Consider the following 18,754-nt stretch of genomic DNA (forward strand, 5'->3'; position numbering starts at 1 on the left):
TCCAAACTGGGAAGAGAATTCATCCAAAAAGTAACAGAGCCAATTCCTTTGTGAGTTAACAGTGAGGGGTGGGGAAAGTGGAATGGGGACCTGTGTGGTATCAGACCTGGGTTAGAAATACTTCCTAGAAACATTTCCATGAAATTTCTAATCCATCCTGAGTCACAGTTTGGTTGTAAAATTGGGACAATAATGCCAGTTTCACAATGCAATGAGAAACTCTGGAGCTGACAGTTGAGTACCCATTGCCTTTAGATATGGAACCTGTCTTAGTTAGGGTTACTATTGTTGTTATGAAACATCATGACCAAAGCCAAGTTGGGGAGAAAAGAGTTTATTTGGCTTACATTTCCATATCACTGATTGTCTTAAGGTTTTTATTGCTATGAAGGGACACCCTGATCACTGCAACTCTTGTAAAGGAAAACATTTAATCATGGTTTGCTTACAATTCAGAGGTTCAGTCCATTATCATCATGTTGGGAAGCATGGCAGCATCCAGACAGGCATGGTGCTGGAGCAAGTGAGAGCTCTACATTTTAATCCATAGGCATCAGGAAGACACTATGAGCCACTGGCCTGGCTTGAATATCTGAGATCTCAAAGCCCACCCCCAAATGGCACACTTCCTTCAACAAAGCCATATCTACTCCAAATAGTCCCACTTTCTGTGAGCGTATGGGGCCATTTTCTTTCCATTCACCACACTGTTCATCAATGGAGGAAGTCAGGACAGGAACTCAAAAAGGACAGAAACCTGGAGGCCATGAAAGGATGTTGTTAATAGCTCGTTCAGCCTGCTTTCTTATAGAACCCAAAACCACCAGCCCAGGGTTTGCCCTCCTTCCTCGGTCACTAATCAAGAAAATGTTCTGAGGTCTGTTAGGTCTGCTGCTATGTATCGTAATGCTAAATTCTGTGAAGGTCTGGTTGCCTAAGAGTGAATTCTCACTTTGTTTTTTTTTTTTTTTTTTTTTTTTTTGTTCTTTTTTTCGGAGCTGGGGACCGAACCCAGGACCTTGCGCTTCCTAGGTAAGTGCTCTACCACTGAGCTAAATCCCCAGCCCCGAATTCTCACTTTTACCAGCTTTTGCTGTACAAAGCTTGTTCCTTACTGGAGGGATTAGAGGTAGGCAGGTCTGGAGTTACCTGGTAAGGGGTTGCAGTGAGGGGAGGGGAGCCGCCATGAGAGGAGATGAACCATGAGCAAATGGCCAGGAGAAACAGCAAGTGTCTGGGGGACACTGCAGGGGAAGTAACCAGCACGGCAGTAAGAAGGTAGATTGTAGACTAGAGGTTGCTCCCCAGTAATTGTCAAAGCCAAGTAAAACAACCACAGTCTGGGTCTCACTCATTTGTAAGCTAAACAGAGATAAGTTTAAATTAGTTCAGCTACAGTGCTCTCCTGTAGAATCGCCTACAACCCATCTTATGAATGCATTTTCTCAGTTGAGGCTCTCTCCTCTCTAGGGACTTTAACCTTGTGTCAGGTTGATATGAAAGCAACCAGCACAGACCTTAAGAGTGGACATCCACAGGGCATCGCAAAGCGACTCCAGCTGGGTGTCTCAGGTCATCCTGCTGCTGAAACAAAACTCCTTAGACTGGGTAATTATAAACAACTCACTGTCCAAGGGGAGGGGAGGGACTCATGAGGCCTCATCCCTCCCCAATTGGGGAGGGGTTGGGTCTTTTCAGTGCTGTGACTGCTGGGAAGGTGCCCGTAAGCAACCCCAGTTAAACTCATTCTCACACACTCAACAGAAGACGTGGAAGTAGAAGAGGGCGCTGGCTGGAAAGTTCAACAAGAATGGAATAGACACTGAAGCATAGTAGGACGCAGCCCTGGTATTAGAGAGCAGGGCTACTCGGATAGCAAGACGTGGCCCTGGTATTCGAACCCAGGTGAGGCCCACATCAGCTAGAATGAATCCTGGGTTTTCTGGAGATTTGCTTTTTATTCTACTTTACTTTTCTGATGCAGGAGATCAAACTCAGGTCCTCGCTCATGTTTAGGTGAGCGTTCTAACGTGGAGCTACATCCCCACCACGAAGGTCTTGAACACCACTTTGTGGAGCCACATTGGAGCCGGAAGAAATGGGAAAATGTGCACTATCTATACACTCCTCCAAATAGCTTCCTTTATTTTGAAGTCAGTGAGAAAAATTAAGGCTCTATCAAAGAGGTAGATATGTATGAAGCCCCCACACCAACCAGCTGTAATCATATGTATGTAATGTATATAATTCATACAACTGTGATTGCTATAAGCCATCCAGCAGAGAGGAGTGAAATCTGGGGACCAGGGACGTGGGGGCCTCGTGAGAAATCAATGTTCCCATCACACACAAAAAAAAAAAAACAGCAGCAAAGCAAAAATAAACAGCTCTTACTTTATTTAAAAATCTTGGCATTTCAAATGCCCAGGGCTAGGGAAGCCATAGGCCCTGGGGCAGAACTTGGTATTGTTAGCTTGCTATGGTCATGCTGTCAAACTGCTTCCTAAATATTTAACTTTTACCCATAGATCCAGGCTGTTCTCAACTGTGGTCGGAGAAGCTTCATTTTGCAGTAGGCATCAGTCATTGTGCAAATGCATAGCTGATCCAAGTGCCAGTAACAGGGGACTGGGTGCTCAGTTCGAAATGGGATGTCTTTCTAGGCACACCTGTCATAACCATGCCATCCCGAAGGCTCAGGGATCATTGTAGGAGATAAGCAGAGAGAACTTAAGAGCCAGAGAATGGGGAGGCATGCTGTGAAAGGCGCTTCTGGTCTTCACATGACTGCAGAACTCATGAATGCACATTGACTTTAGTTACCAGTACAAGACCTGCGCAAGATCAAGCCAACCCAACTTCCAGCATAGGCAAGGGAAAGGGCCCACCTCTTACTGAGAAGCTGTTGGCAGTCGATAGCCACTTAGGAAGGGGGAGTCATCCCATTTTTTTGGGTGTTGACCACTGGCAGGTTTCCCCACCTCCAGTGGATGGCCCTACAACCATTGTGTGAGCAACACTAACTGGACTTGGTGGGTACAGGATGAAGTTTAAAGGTAGCAGTTTTTCCTAGCCTGGCTAGCTCCCAAATAATTGAGATGGAGTCTGTCTTAGTTAGAATTTCACTGCTGTGAACAGACAGCATGACCAAGGCAACTCTTATAAGGACAACATTTCAGAGGTTCAGTCTATTGTCATCAAGACAGGAACATGGCAGCATCCAGGAAGGCATGGTGCAAGAGGAGCTGAAGGCTGCTAGCGGGATACTGGCTTCCAGGCAGCTAGGATGAAGGTCTTACAGCCCACATCCATAGTGACACACCTACTTCAACAAGGCCACGCCCACTCCAACAGGACACACTTAATAATGCCACTCCCTGGGCTGAGCGTATAGAAACCATCACAGGGTCCTATAAGTTTATCAGCAAGCTTTAAGCACTGGGCAAGTTATAATCTATTCTAACCCTCTAAGCTATCTACATCCTAGCACATGCCCCATGTTACTTCCAGTTTGGTTCTAGCCCTGGCTTGCTCTGTTTCATGTGTGCCTTCATGGTGAACTCCTTTGGTGACTGCTTCTCACACCTGACCTCATGCCGACTTTCTTCTTCTTCCTCTACCTGCCTCTCAGACCTCCATCTCCTGCACCCTCAACTGCCTCTTGACTCTTTCTCTGGCCCTTTTGCTGGGACCTTTGGCTAGGATCGGAAGTCCAACCTTTCTGTTTCCTCTGCCCACTCATTGGCTGCTCAGCCTTTTATTAACCAATCAGAGATAATTAGGGAACAGTCTTTGCACAACATCGATAGTGACAATACCCACGTCCTGAATGTAACTGGATCCTGAGGCATAAAACCCAGCGTCTAAGTACGCCACAGACCACACGACCCTCCTCTAATAAGTAAGTAATTAAAAAAAAAAAAAGACATGAAATTGGGCGCTGGCTGTGCTGGGTGATTTGAGGCAATGGGAGGGAAAAGTGGTTAGGGATGTAATCATATTTCATTTTATACATGTTTGAATTTTTAATAATAAAAAATTTAGATATGACATTTGTTCGTGGTGATTATTTTAACATTTATTTTTAAAATGCAGCATCACCTTTACATGTTTCGGTTATAAAGATTTTTGATATCCTAGTGGGTTTTTTTCTTTGCTGCCAACGGTGAGTGGTTCACCTGACCCTGGGCCTGAATCATGCAAATGTGACTTCTCTCATGGGCCTCCTTTTTGGGTCCGTTCTCTGGACCTGGAACACTAGCTTGGAAAACCTCGGATTTGAACTTTGACGAGCCAGGTCTCCCTGTTTTAAGTTGTGTTTCCAGTGCATAGCATCTGTTAGAAGTCGTGCTCTGGGGGCTGGGGAACCCAGAACCAAGACCTCCTGCCAAATTTTGCTCCGTGGAAGATGCCAGTGGTTAGATGACGTAGAAGAACAACATCTGTTTTCAATGGTGTTTTTTTTTCCCTTAAAATAAAATTCTTTCTAGAAAATCTGCCACCTTAGGAGATTGTCTTTGTGTCAACATTGGCCTCTGGGAGAAAAATTATAGAAACAATGAATATTTTATTAAAGGTTTTCTTCTCTTCTTTGAACTGTGTGTGTGTGCGTGTGTGTGTGTGTGTGTGTGTGTGTGTGTGTGTGTGTGTGTGTGTGGTGTCTCATGTAACCCACGCTAGCTTCAAAGCCCTTATGTAGCCCTCTGAGCTCTTGGTCATCCTGCATTAGCTCCCAAGGACTTGGAAGTATTTCCTTCTTAATTAGGATTCTGAGGGCAGGTGACACACACCTGTAATAGTAATATTTGGGAGATAGAGAACGAGGGTTCAGGGTTCAGAATCCAAGCCACTCTGGTGAGTTCAAGGCTGTTCTGAGATATCTGAGACTTTGTATCAAAAAGCTAAAAACAGAGGAACAAAAACAAAACAAAAATGGGGTAGAAGATAGGGAGGAAGAAAGAAGGGAGGGAGGACAGTGAACCAGATCGTTGTGGGGAGGGTGGTAATGGGGGGAGGATGGGGAGGGGAATACCCATACAGAAGGGGAGGGGGAGGGGCTGGGGGATGTTGGCCTGGAAACCCAGAAAGGTAACAACAATTGAAATATAAATAAAAAATACCCAATTTAATAAAGATGGAGAAAGAAAAAAAAGAAGGAAGGGAGGAAAGGAGAGAAATTTTGGGGAATGGATTTTCTAAGCTAACTCCAAGTCAGGTATAATCTGAATCAAATCAAAGAATGGTACTCCCTTGGTCTGGTTCCTGGTTTTGATTAAGCAACACTCAAACGTAATACCCATTGCTCAATAAGTGTCACAGAATTCCTTGAACAAAATTAAACATGTGCTTCCTTTGAACTCTAAAGGAAAGGCATGGGGCACCTTCCTGGACATTTGTTCTTAAGTGGTATGGTGAAATGAGGTACCAGTGTGCTGTGGCAATCCCAAGAAAGCAGAGATCTCTCCACCCCAATTCTAGCGCTAGAACACAGAAAAGTAGACACAAATACAGAGGGAACAGGAATAAAGTCACACCCAAAAGGCTCACAAAGAACTACCTTGTGTTTCCTCAGCAAGTAACTTGATCTCTCTTTTCCTTGAATAATGAAAGGGATCATTTGTACCTGACTCCTAGTGTTGGGAAAATAAAGAGAAGCCACAGATGTCTAAGTGGCTCCAAGTAACTACCTCCTCCTCTTCTATTAGAATTGAAGTTTAAAGGGGTGTGTGTGTGTGTGTGTGTGTGTGTGTGTGTGTGTGTGTGTGTGATGCACTAACGTGTGCACACATATGGGAAGGCTAGCTGTTAGAACTGTATGACTTCCACAATGGCTTTCTACCTTAAAATTTAGATCAGGTCTTTCACTGAACCTGGGCCTGATCAATTCTGCTCAGCTAGCTGATCAGTGAGCTTCAGAGGTCTCCCTGTCTCCTCCTTGGTAGTGCTGGGGATACAGACACAACCAACTTCTGCATGTTTGCTGGGCATCCAAACTCACATTTTCACATTTGCTCAACAGGCACTTAACTAAGCCATCTCTCCAGCCCTAGAAACCTAGTTTTGTAGTTGACCAAACATGGCTGTGCAGAACAAAAACTACATTTCCCAGCTTCCCTTGCAGTCAGATGGGCTCAGGGGATCCTGTGTTGGCCAAAGAAATGGGAGCAACACCTAAAGGTTCTAAATAGAAAATGGTTAATCTTCATCAAACCCATTAATTTGGTGGACTTTAGAATCAACACCAATGCATGTGTTTATGAGGGTGTTCCCAGAAAGGCTTAACTGAGTAGGGAAAACCCACCCAAAATTCGGATGGCATCAACCCCCTGGACTTTGGCCCTAGATTGAACTAAGAGTGGCGTCCCATTGGAGCCCCAGCGTTCATCTCCCTCTGCCTCCTGCTTGAAGCTGCAGTGTGACTGGCTGGCTCCTGCTCCTGCTGCATGCCTTCCCCACCCTGATGGACTGTTTTCTCAAACAGTGAGACAAACCCTCCCTCCCTTAAGTTGCTTTTGTCAGGTATTTGAACAAAGCTCAGGGAGAAGAAATGATGTAAGAATCAAGAGTCATCTCGGGCCAAGAGTGCAAGGAAAATGTCCTGTGAGTAATGAGACAAGAGGGGACAGCTCGTACCTTGACCCAGATGAATCCAGGCACCTTTGCCTTTGTAACTGTGATTACTTTAAAAATGGGTCTGATCTTTTTCTTCAGTATTGCAGATTGACTTCACCCAGGCTAGGCAAGAGTGCAAAGCTACACCCCAGCCCTTTTCACACTTTTTCTTTTGAGACGTGGTCTCACTAAGTTGCCCAGACTGGACTGAACTCACTCTACAGCCTGGGTAAACCTTGTGACCCTTACCAACTTGGAACACTCCTGACTCAGCTTCCCAAGTAACTTTCAAGCATACAAATGTTAGATTAGAAAAATCCTTTTGTCGTCTTTGTTGTTGTTGTCATTCTAGAGGATAGAAATACAGATCACGGGCATATTGAATTTTTAAAGAGGCATCCTCATGTCTACGTACACCCTACCCTATTCATGCAAGGACAGTATTATCACATTCCTATCTGCCCTGGAACAACAGTGACAGAATTCAGTTTTAGGGTTTTTTGTTTGTTTGTTTGCTTGTTTAAGAATCTTCCAGTTCAGGGGCTGAGGATTTAGCTCAGTGGTAGAGTGCTTACCTAGGAAGCGCAAGGCCCTGGGTTCGGTCCCCAGCTCCGAAAAAAAGAACCAAAAAAAAAAAAAAAAAAAAAAAAGAATCTTCCAGTTCAGAAGAAAGTGTTTGGAAATTGAGCTTTGAACAGATACAGTCTCCCATACTGTTTCAGTCAACCCCGGGTGCAGGTGTTCAGTGAGGCATCCTTCTCCGACCTTGCCACAAAGTAACTAAAGCTTGTAGAGCCAATAGGACCTCATCAGGAAACAGCCAGCATCACATTCCGGTCAAGAGATATCAAACTGAAACTGTGTATTATGTCCCCACGGGTGCCGGGTACTCTCTGTGCTTTTGTTTGGCAAACGAAACCAACATTTGTTCTCCATATTCCATTGACATGAGATAAGTATCTCCTGATGAGAAATTTCCCAGATGTCGTTTCTCCTACGATGCCTGTCAATCATCTCAGCAAGCATGGAATCCTGAACTTGGTCTTCGGGTTAAGGTGATCCAGACAGGCAGCTTCTCTTCTGGTCTCGCCTGTGGAGCTTGTCCAAAGTCTGATGGACTTCATGGTATGTCCTAAGACTGTGTTCCACGCAACTCCAGGAAGCCCTTTAATTGTCAAGCAATTGCCACAGACCATGCTGTGTTGGAAAAACATCTTGAGACTCTCTGTAAAAAGGAAGCACAATGAATTGAGCAAGATAACATAAATCCAATGGCTCCTCCTCCTCTTCTTTTCTTTTCCTTCTATTCTCTCTTCTTTTTCTTTCTTTACAAACAGGCTTCTTTTTTTAAATATAGAATGGATTTTTATTTTGCCTACATGTATTTCTATGTAAGGGTGTCAGATCTCCTGGAATTGGAGTTACAGACAGGTGTGAGCTGTCATGTGAGTGTTGGGAATTAAGTCTGGTCCTCTGGAGGAACAGTGAGCACACTTGACTGTTGAGCCATCTTTCTAGCCCCTCTAACGGCTTTTTTTTTTTAAATAAAGCAAATAAGACACTAAGAAGGATAAGTAATTTCCTGATTATGTAACTTGAATCTAATGTAGCAACTAAATTCCTTTCAGGAAACTGGACCGGGTCCCATGTAATAACAACATCCCGTTACCAGTGTCAGGGTGGAATGTGGCAAGGTGGGAAGGAAATATGTTCGAAATCGAGAGCTGTGCTGTCAGGCTGGTAACTGGCAGAGCATCCTGGACTCTGCTGGTGAAAGGCTGACTTGGGGAAGGCCACCCAGCATTTGTGAGCCTTGGTTTTCCCAAATGAAAGCAGGAATAACATCAGTGAAGACACTGGAAGATTAAACAATGACCCCCGAGAAAATGTTAGCATCCCTTGGCATGGTTACCACAGGATAGCATCTTGAGCTGAAGTCTGCTGACATTCAAATGTCTGGGTTTCGAGCTATTTTTGTTAGCAATGACATCCTAAAAATAGACCACGCTGTTTATTTGCATAGCTTTGCAGACGAGCTATGACTTGGTCTTTGACCAAGCAGATTCAGTGGTGGAGAACTAAAGAGCCTGACAAGTGTCTCTTGGTTCAGACCATATCCTGGACCTCACTCCATCGAAGCTTGAACATCTTTGGGAAAAACAAAAAAGTCCCTCAGATGCAACAAGCCAGGCCCTTGAGAGGCTCCCTTCAGGAGGAGCCAATCTTAAGGCACTTCCTGTTTCAACCAGAGGACTGGCTGACACCCTGGCTATGAGTTGCATGAACTTCCTGATTTCATCCCTCTCCTCGCAGTCACCGCTGCCCACACCTTGTTAGGAAAGCATGTTCCTAGATCACAGGTTAAATATTTGGTGGGCCCTACTCTGTCCTGGGACTGAGCATTAATGGGGTCTTTTGCCATAGCCAGTCTTCAATGGAGGGCAGCCCGGGTAGCCCTAGGCAGCAAGCATCAATGAAACTCCAACCAAGCCTCAACTGAGGGATCTATCAGTGATGCCCATTCCCTGAAATAATGCCTCCGTGGTCTCTTATAGGCCTATCATCTACCCTGAGACTCTAGTTAGGAATAGATTTATGAGCATGACCAGTAGACAACCAGGAGTACCCATAGTTACTCGGGATGGGGAGCAACTGCCCAGATTTGATTTTTCATTTTCATGATGCATGTTTTCCTCATGTCAGTAACTTATAAAACTCACATGATTTTACACATTAACAAATGGTGTGTGTGTGTGTGTGTGTGTGTGTGTGTGTGTGTGTGTGCAATCGCATGTGTGCACACACACATGCATATGTATACTAACAGTATTGAAGACTGATGATTTTCCTTTTCTCGTTCTTTCTTGTCACATCCCCAGATTTATAAGATGTCCAGTAAGTGTCTCAGTCTACAGTCGCACACTGTCGATGACTGGAAAGCCACATGCTAATTAGGTCATCAACAATGTGAGGTTTCTAATTTTTAAAGTTCTAAAATTTTATTATATATTTTAAATTTTGTTGTCAACTTTTAAATTTTCCATGAAAATTAATAGAAGAATGAATAGGAGTTAGTAATAAAAATATTAACGTATAAAGATACTTTATAATGTACAAAGAATGAGTATCTATGCTCATTTTTTACCCCAGCATATATACAAAACAATAAATGGAAGCTCAGATTCAAAAGTTTGTGGAGAACTTACAATAAAACTGTACACATTGTTTCTTTAAATCCAGATTCTTCAGGTGAAATCTTAGAACCATTTAAGAGTTCCACAATGTACCTAGATAAAAATTAATATCCCCAAATTAACAGTGGTTTCGTGTACATGCGGATAACTAAGAAAGGATATAACTTTTATAAAGTGTCCATTAAAAATTGCAGTAAAACTGTGGGGAACTCGAAAACAGACATAACAAAGGTCAATCGAGATGGATCAAGTTTGACTGACCCACAACACTGAGAAGTAAATGACAAGACCCTTCAAGTTCATCATGAGAGGACTCTATGCTGCCAATACCTTCCAGAAAATATGTGACCATGTTGCAATTACAGCTAATGTCTACATTTCCCCTGTGGGGTTTGACAAGTTACTTCTTAAGTTCATACTAAAGAATTAAGAACCAGAAATCGGGCTGGGGAGATGGCTCAGTGGTTAAGAGCACTGACTGCTCTTCCAGAGGTCATGAGTTCAAATCCCAGCAACCACATGGTGGCTCACAACCATCTGTAATGAGATCAGATGGCCTCTTTCAGTGTGTGTGTGAAGGCAGCTACAGTGTATTTATATAAAACAAATAAATAAATCTTAAAAAAAAAAGAGCCAGAAATCACCAAGATAACAGAAAGGCATCTGACCACACTAGACAAAAAGGCTTATCCTAAAGCTATGGCATTGCCTAGCACAACCCAGGGCAAAGTGACGGGCAGGCAACAAGCCCATGCCCACGGGAAAAGCCAGCAGGGAAAGCACACGATTGTTCATTGAATCATAGCAGATCAGGCACTTTTCCATTTGGAAAGAAAAGAAAGAAAGAAATCTCTATTCTACCTCATTTACAGAACGATTGTAGGACCTCAGGGTAAGGAAAGAATGATATTGCTAAATCAGGCAAGAGTGGGAATTTAAATGTAAGCTGCCATTGTAAAACATGAAGACAGTGCTGGGGAGAAGTTTGGGGACACAGTCCTGAACATTTGTAGGGCGAGCATATGCAACTTTTATTAACCCATAAAAGTGTTATCCTGAATATATAAAGTCTGATGAATTAATAAGGAAAGAAATCCCAGGAGAATGAGCATGAGCTAAGAGCTGTGAATTCTCAGAAAATACAGTCTAGCACGCCTTTAACCTCAGCACTTGGGAGGCAGAGTCAGGTGGAATGAGTGGATTGAGGCCAGCCTGGTCTACAGGCTGTCATTTCTTTGACAGAGTCTCACTACATAGCCCAGACTGGCCTGAAACTTACTATGTAGACCAGACAGGCTCGGATTGCTAGCCTTCTGGGTCATGGTGTTGCAAGCATGAGTCACCAATTTGAAATCTATCAGCTAGGCCGTCGTTAAACCCACATAATAATTCTAACTCTTGAGAATAACGGGAGTGGAGGTTCTCATGCACAGTTAGGGTCCGTACATTTCTGTCTCTAGAGTGCAGTTAGGGACCATCTGGAAAATACACAGAATTTACTGAAAAGACACAGCTACCCTCATAAAGGTGTACACCCCAGAAAAACCCTTAATTCACCTTAAGACAGTCAGATATAAGGTAGAGTTGCATACACAGTATAGAGATAGTTTTAACATCTAATAGGAGCATAAATAGAAAGAGAAACTTTGATATAGTGGTAGACTGCACTATCTCAAACAATTAGAGTGAATACATTGTATCAGAAAGCAGTAATATAAATAAATCCCGAAGCACAGTGTTGGGTTCTAAAGGAAATTACAGAGTGATAAGACCTTTAAAGTTCAGCCCTTTTATTTAATAGAAAGTGTCATCTTACACACACACACACACACACACAGACACACACACATATACACATACACACACACACAGACCCACAGACACACACACAGAGACACACATATGCACACACAGAGACACACACACATACACACACAGAGACACACACATACACATACACACAGACACACAGACACATACACACACATATACATATACACACACACACAGACCCACAGACACACACACAGAGACACATATGCACACACAGACACACACACACATACACACACAGAGACACACACACATACACACACAGAGACACACACACGTACGCGCACACACAGACACACAGACACACACCTACTCCATCTTTCCTATAATGACTACTTCACATCCCGCTGCTGTCTTCCACTGGCTTTCCTCTGCAGCCTTAAAAAGATCTAAACCTCCAGCACTGTCTGCCTAACCCATTCTAATATCGCCCCCACCCCTACAGCACATCCCTCTGACTTCCTCTCCCACCCCTGCTATCTTGTCTACAACATTCCTCCCTCCCTTTATACAACAAGGTCGTTTGTTATGGCATCAAGAGGGACTATTCCTTTATTAATTTTTAATTATTTGTTTATTGTATGTGCGCTGATGTTTTGCCTGCATGTATGTCTGTGTGAGGGTTCAGATCCCCTGGAACTGGAGTTACAAACAGTTGTGGGATGCCGTGTGGGGCCTTGGAATTGAACCCAGGTCCTCTGGAAGAGTAGCCAGTGCTTGTAACCACTGAGCCATCTCTCTTGCCCCAAAAGACTATTTACTTTTTTGTTTTGTTTTGTTTTGTTTGGTTTGTTTTTCAAGACAGGGGTTCTCTGTCTACGGTTTCTCTAGAACTCTATAGGCCAGGTTGGCCTTGACCTCACACAGATCCATGGGTCTCTGACTCCCAAACGCTAGGATTAAAGGTGTGTGCCACCATTACCCAAGATTTTTTCCTTCTTACCAGTAAGCCTTACTATTACTCTGTTGTATTAGTTACTTTTGAAACCTCAAAGCCCGCTCCAATGACACACCTCCTCTAACAGGGCCACACCTCCTAATCCTTCCCAAACAGTTTTACCAACTGGGGACCAAGTATTCACACACATGAGCCTTTGAGGGCCATTTCCATCCAAACCCCTACATTCCATTCTCTGGTCCTCATGGACTTATGAGCATATCATAATGCAAAGCGCATTAATTCAGCTTCAAAAGTCCCCCCATAGTCTTTTAGTCTCTACATTGTTCACGAGTCCAAGGTGTCTTTTGAGACTCAAAGGGATCTCTTAATTATAACGTCCTATAAAATAAAAAAATAAATAAATCAAATTATATAATCCCAACATACAATAGCACAGAATCTATCTTACCCTTCCATAGTGAGGAATGGGGGCATAGTGATGAATTACTAGTCCAAAGCAAGACTGAAACCCAGCAGGGCAAACTCCAAATCCTATATCTCCCTGTCTGATGCTACGGAGCTGCCTGGAAGATCTCTTTCTCCTCTCTCTGCTCACTACCACGTCCCGATTGCATCTCCCCTTGGCATATATCTTGGCTCAGTCATCTCCAACATTCTGGGGTCTCCAATGCAATCCAGGCTTCACTCCATAGCCTCATGCAATGCCCTCTTAGGTATCCGTGCAGACTCCCCTGCCACAACCTGGGTTCAGTAGCTATTTGAAGCCCATGAGGAAAGATTCCACCAGTCCTTACATATCCTTCTTGACTCTAACGTCATCACCTCTTGGGCAACCCTGTTGAGCTCTGCTGCCATTGCAAGAGAAACTCTGGTCCCCCTCGAATGACATTTACAGCAGCTTTTGTCGTTCCTTCCTAGATGTAAGGAATTCCTTGGACCTTTTCCGCTCACAAGCTGCAAGCTTGGCTGGGTAGAGCCTCGTCCTGAAGCCGCCCTTCCCTTTACTCCACTGTAGTTCCTCTCCTTTATCTCCGTATCTCTTTCAGCCTAAGCCTGGGCCACGTGTGACATCAAGTTTCCATTTCTTCGAACTGTTCATTTTGTGTTTCTTTCTTCTGTGCCTCTTACTCTTTTTCAGTGTAGTGTTCCATCAGAGTGGTTACTATTAGCCATGTGACAGAGTCACTATTAGGCTGTCTTGAAATCTCCTCTGTCCAACAGGTAGGCCATTGCTTTTTAATTGGACCTCAGGCAAAGTCTTAGATGCGGGGCAGAAGGCAGTCACATTCTTTGCCCAGGAAAAGTCTCTAGGCCTGTGGCTAATATGTTCCCCCTCTGAAACCTGATAAGCCAAGCCTCCACTGTCTGTACAGCTTCATCAGTCTTTCAAGCTTCTAGTAGGGTGACCCATTATGATCCACTTACAATGCTCAACAACTTTTCTAGTCCAAAGTCTCCAAGTCTTCCTCAGTCCTGGAAAAAAAAAAAGTCATGGTCAAACCTGTCAGAGCAAAAGGTCCAGAGCAAACCGCCCCCTCCTGGTACCAGCTGCTGCTTTAGTTACTTTGTTGTTGCTGTGATGAAACGACATGGCCACAGCAACCTGTGGAAGAAACGCTTTGATTTGGCTTATGGTTCCAGAGGGATAAGAGTTTACCACCATCATGGCAAGGAAGTATGGCAGGAAGCAAGCATGTTGGCTGGAGCTGGAAGCTAGTAACTCTCCCGAACCATAAACAGGAAGCAGAGAGGATGAACTCGGAATGGCTTGAGGCCTTTGAAATTTAGAAGCCCACCCTCGGTGACCTGTTCTCTTCAGCAAGATCACGCCTCCTAATCCTACCCAAACAGTGCCACAAACTGGGGACCAAGTACTCAAATGTCAGATACTACGGGAGGACATCACATTCAAACCACACTTGGCAAACCCCTTACATCCCCTTCTCCCCTGCCTACCTGAACTATACATTGCCCTATTTTTAACATGTTTCCATACTTTGGAATCATACAGTTAGTGGCCTGGTAGGGTAGTCCTTTAATCCCAATATTCTGAAGGCAGAGGCAAACAGCGGATCTTGGTAAGTTCAAGGCCACAGTGGTCTACACAGAAGGCTATAAGTAGCCAGGGCTACACAATGAGATCCTGTCTCATTAAAACAAACAAAAGGCAAACGACAAACAGAATCATGGTCAATTATCTCATTATTCATTTATTTACATATTTAGGACAAGAGTGTAGCCCATCCACCGCTATATTCCCAAGGTGAAGAGCTGAGCCTATCACGTTGTAAATGCACACTAAGTAGATGTTGTCTTACTTAGATACATTCTGAAGCTACAACTTATTGAAGTTGCAGTGCATTTCTTGCTACCCACCCCAATGTTCTGGGTTTCCAAATGAAAGACACACACACACAGCCTTATATTTTAATATGCCTTAAACAACTCAATGGCTGGACCACTCTAAACCTCCATGTGGCTAACGCCTCCCCTCCGATATTCCTGAGTTATTACTTACTAAAAAAAATCTATATTTTATCTTTGTTGCCCCAGACCCAATGCGTGAGGGTGGGGGGGAGGGGGTGTTGGGGTTCACTCTTCCCCAGGCTCTTACATGATTGGTGTGCTTTCTCTCAGACCTGGTCCTTACTCCTTTTCGGGCATGGCAATTCTAAATTCTTCTTCTTCTTCTCTTGGTCCCTTTGCCCACGAATCCTAAAGTCCCACCTCTGTGTTCCTGCCCAGCCATTGGCCACCAGCAACTTTATTTATCAATCAGAACCAACTGGGGGCAGGGACCCTCAGGGTCTTACATGTGGATTCTCATGCAACTTTGGGAACCCAATTAACATAATACTAGCATTAGTCCAAATACACAACATATACTATCTAGTGTTCACACAGTGATGTAGGCAAGGATGAAAGGTAGATAGGAAGGATGTCTAATAACTTTTTGGGGAAAGGATGTCTCTAGGAAAGGTCAATCAAGAGGAACAGAGAGTGGGCCAGGCATGGTGGCACACACCTTCAATCCCAGCTCTTGGAAGCAAAGCAAGAGGATTTCTCTAAGCTCAAGGCCAACTTGGTCTACAAAGTGAGTTCCAAGTCAGAGAGGGCTACATGAAAGAAGAAAAGGGGAACAGAGAATAAGACACATGGATTTGTGAAAGAAATAATATAATAATTTGGAGTGAGAATGTTTTATAAGCATTGTTACAGTCTTCTCTGTACTCACCAGTAAAGAAACTTGAAGTCAGGCATGGCGGTAGACCCCTGTATTCCCAGTACATGGGAGGCTGAGGCAATAGGAGGAACATGAGTTCAAGGTCATGCATGCATTAATAAGACTTTTAAGGGGCTGGTGCTGTTCTTGCATAGAACCTCAGTTCAATTCCCAACCTCTACATGGTGGCTCACAACATCCTCTAACTCCAATCCTCTGACCTCTGTAGTTTCCTGCAAGCATGTGGTACCCATAAACTCATGAAGGCACAAACCACAAGCAAAAATAACAATTTTATTTCATTTATATTTATTTATGGTATTATTTATTTATTATATTTAAAATTTTGATTTTTCGAGACAGAGAGATTTGACATGAGAAATTTAAGAAACATAAAATGAGTCATCGGTCGCTAATGTTGGGGGACAGGAAGAGGTGACTCTAAGTGGGTGGCCTAAGCAGATCTTTGTGGTGACAGCTGTCTGTGCGGACTTCAGCTGTAGCCCTTGTGATCTACCGTGGGTGAAGCGTTGCTGATCCTTACACACAGTTTTAGGCCGGTGTCAAGGTTGTGAACCCTTGTGCCTATAACACAAGCTGCAGCCATGGAGGAACTGGCCAAAGGGAAGACAGGCCGGGCCCTCTCTTATCATACCGTTTTATCCGGTCCTGGGAGATCCATTACTATTTTAAGTTGTTTTTTTTTTTAAGTACATCTATAGCCCATCTAAAATAATGTCTCTAATCCACATAAACAAGGAAAAAACATAATTTGTAGTGAGCGTTCTTTTGAGAATCACCATCCCCCAAGATGGACATGGCAGTTACCCTCGTGAACTCTCGGCAGCTATAATTACTCACAGGAGACCCGCGCAAGACTGAGTTCATTAACTTTCTTTCATGGAGTGGGGAGGAGGAGGATCCTCCCTGAGGGTTTACAGCCAACGGTTGTGAGAAATTGCCGAGAGACTTTCTCTTCAGTGATGCAGCCTCTCGTAAGCTCCCTAGGCCCCTGCGAGGAGTCCTCAACCACTGGCTCACCTTAGGCTGCTGGAAACAAACCTCATGAAACCCAGGGGCTCACCAGGTGACATTTGCGTAGGACTCCTTTGGTCTGTCATTGATGTCCTACCTCTGTTGAAGAGACACTTGTTGACCTCTCCGGAAAAGGGTCATAAAATAGTGATGCAGGGCTCAACAGAGAGGCCTATGAGGCCTACAGTTGATTTGAATGAGTCAGTCAGTGAATGTGTGGGTCAATGTCCTTTAATCATCTTCTCTAAGGACGTCCTAGCAGGAACAGTCTAGTTAGTTACTCTGGCTGCATGACCGTGCTTGAGAGTCTAGATTAAATCTGATATTAAAGTCAGATAGCCTGGTTCCAAATCTCAGCTCCAACACAGTGGCGAGATGCTTTTCCACTTCACCTTCATTTGGGCCTCAAGTCTCTTTATCTTCAAAATGGTCACCATGCAATTACATGCCGGAAATGGTGTTGTAGGGATTGAATTCAATCGGATACGGAAAGTTCTTGCCATAAAAGTTGGCAGATAGGACGAGTCCTCCCCCCAACCCCTCCACACACACACTTCTGACAAAACAGAAATCAGGCTGGAGAGATGGCTCAGTGGTTAAGAGAGTACTGGCTGCTATTCCAGAGGTCCTGGGTTCAATTCCCAGAACCTACATAGCAACCATCTATAACCCCAGATCCAGAGGACCCGGTGCTCTATTCTGGACTCCACAGGCACCAGACAAAAAGGCACAGATAAGGTGCACAGACAAGACAGCCATTCACATAAAGTTTATTGTGAAGAAATAGACTCAAATTAGGTAAATAAATCCAAACGTGCTTACCATTCGTCCCAAGTCTTCCTATGCATTTTCCTGACCAACTGGGTAAATCCTTGTGCTGAGTTTCAGAGGTGCTGGATCATAAGGGGGAAGGGAAGGGTAAGCATGAGGAGGGCTGGGGGAACAAACCCAGGAAAGCCCCTAGAAGTGTCCTTGTCCTCGGCTGCTGAACGATAGTAGTAAAAGAACCATACTTACACACACACACACACACACACACACACACACACACATTCACATACAGATAAACATAGACACACACGCACACACATACACAAACACACATACATACACACACAAAAACACACATACACACATATACATAGATACACACAAACACACACACATACACATACACACACATGCACACACACATTCACATATACAAACAAACACAAACACACAAACATACACACATACATATACACATTCACATACACACAAACACATTCACATATACAAACATAAACACAAACACACAAACATACACACATACATATACACATTCACATACACACAAACACATTCACATATACAAACATAAACACAAACACACAAACATACACACATACATATACACATTCACATACACACAAACACATTCACATATACAAACATAAACACAAACACACACAAAAACACATACACACATATACATAGACACACACAAACACAAACATACACACACATACACATAGACACATACACACATATACATAGACACACACATATAAACACATACATAACACACACAAACATACACACATACATACAAACACACACACAAACACAAAAGAAAAAGAAAATGGAAAAAGGTTTGTCTGGTTGTGTAAGCCTGCAGACTGCAAAGTGTTATAACCCCAGAGAAAAGGCCAACAAAAGTGGACTAGGGGATGGAGAGGAAGAAGGCTTGATTAGAGCATCTGCTGTGGGTGTGGTGGTGCATGCCTTTAATCCCAGCACTCAGGACACAGGAGAAGGCAGATCTCTGAGTCCTAGGTCAGCCTGGCCTATAAGCAGCCCGGAGGATTACACAGAAAACCCTGCCTCTAAAAACAAAACAACAAAAATAAAACAGCAAAGGAACACTTGCTACTCTGCCAGAACCAATCCAAGATGGATTCCCAGCACCCAGAT

General features: G+C 43.8%; 1 protein-coding gene across 3 annotated transcripts in view; it reads right to left on the minus strand.

The window, feature by feature from the left end:
• Window positions 1-2,373: 2,373 nt before the first annotated feature.
• Window positions 2,374-18,754, minus strand: part of Socs2 (suppressor of cytokine signaling 2) — a 41,529-nt gene continuing 25,148 nt past the window's right edge. For 2 of the 3 annotated variants that reach the window (XM_039079991.2, XM_039079992.2), the window contains exon 4: window positions 2,374-7,837. In XM_039079991.2, the coding sequence (XP_038935919.1) occupies window positions 7,787-7,837 (51 nt within the window). In that variant the 3' untranslated portion in view covers window positions 2,374-7,786. Of the gene's footprint in view, window positions 7,838-12,126; window positions 14,014-18,754 lie in introns of those variants that run through there. The other variant, XM_039079993.2, reaches the window with a different exon arrangement.

The sequence above is a fragment of the Rattus norvegicus genome, chromosome 7 (assembly GCF_036323735.1).
Source record: "Rattus norvegicus strain BN/NHsdMcwi chromosome 7, GRCr8, whole genome shotgun sequence".
NCBI lineage: Eukaryota > Metazoa > Chordata > Mammalia > Rodentia > Muridae > Rattus > Rattus norvegicus.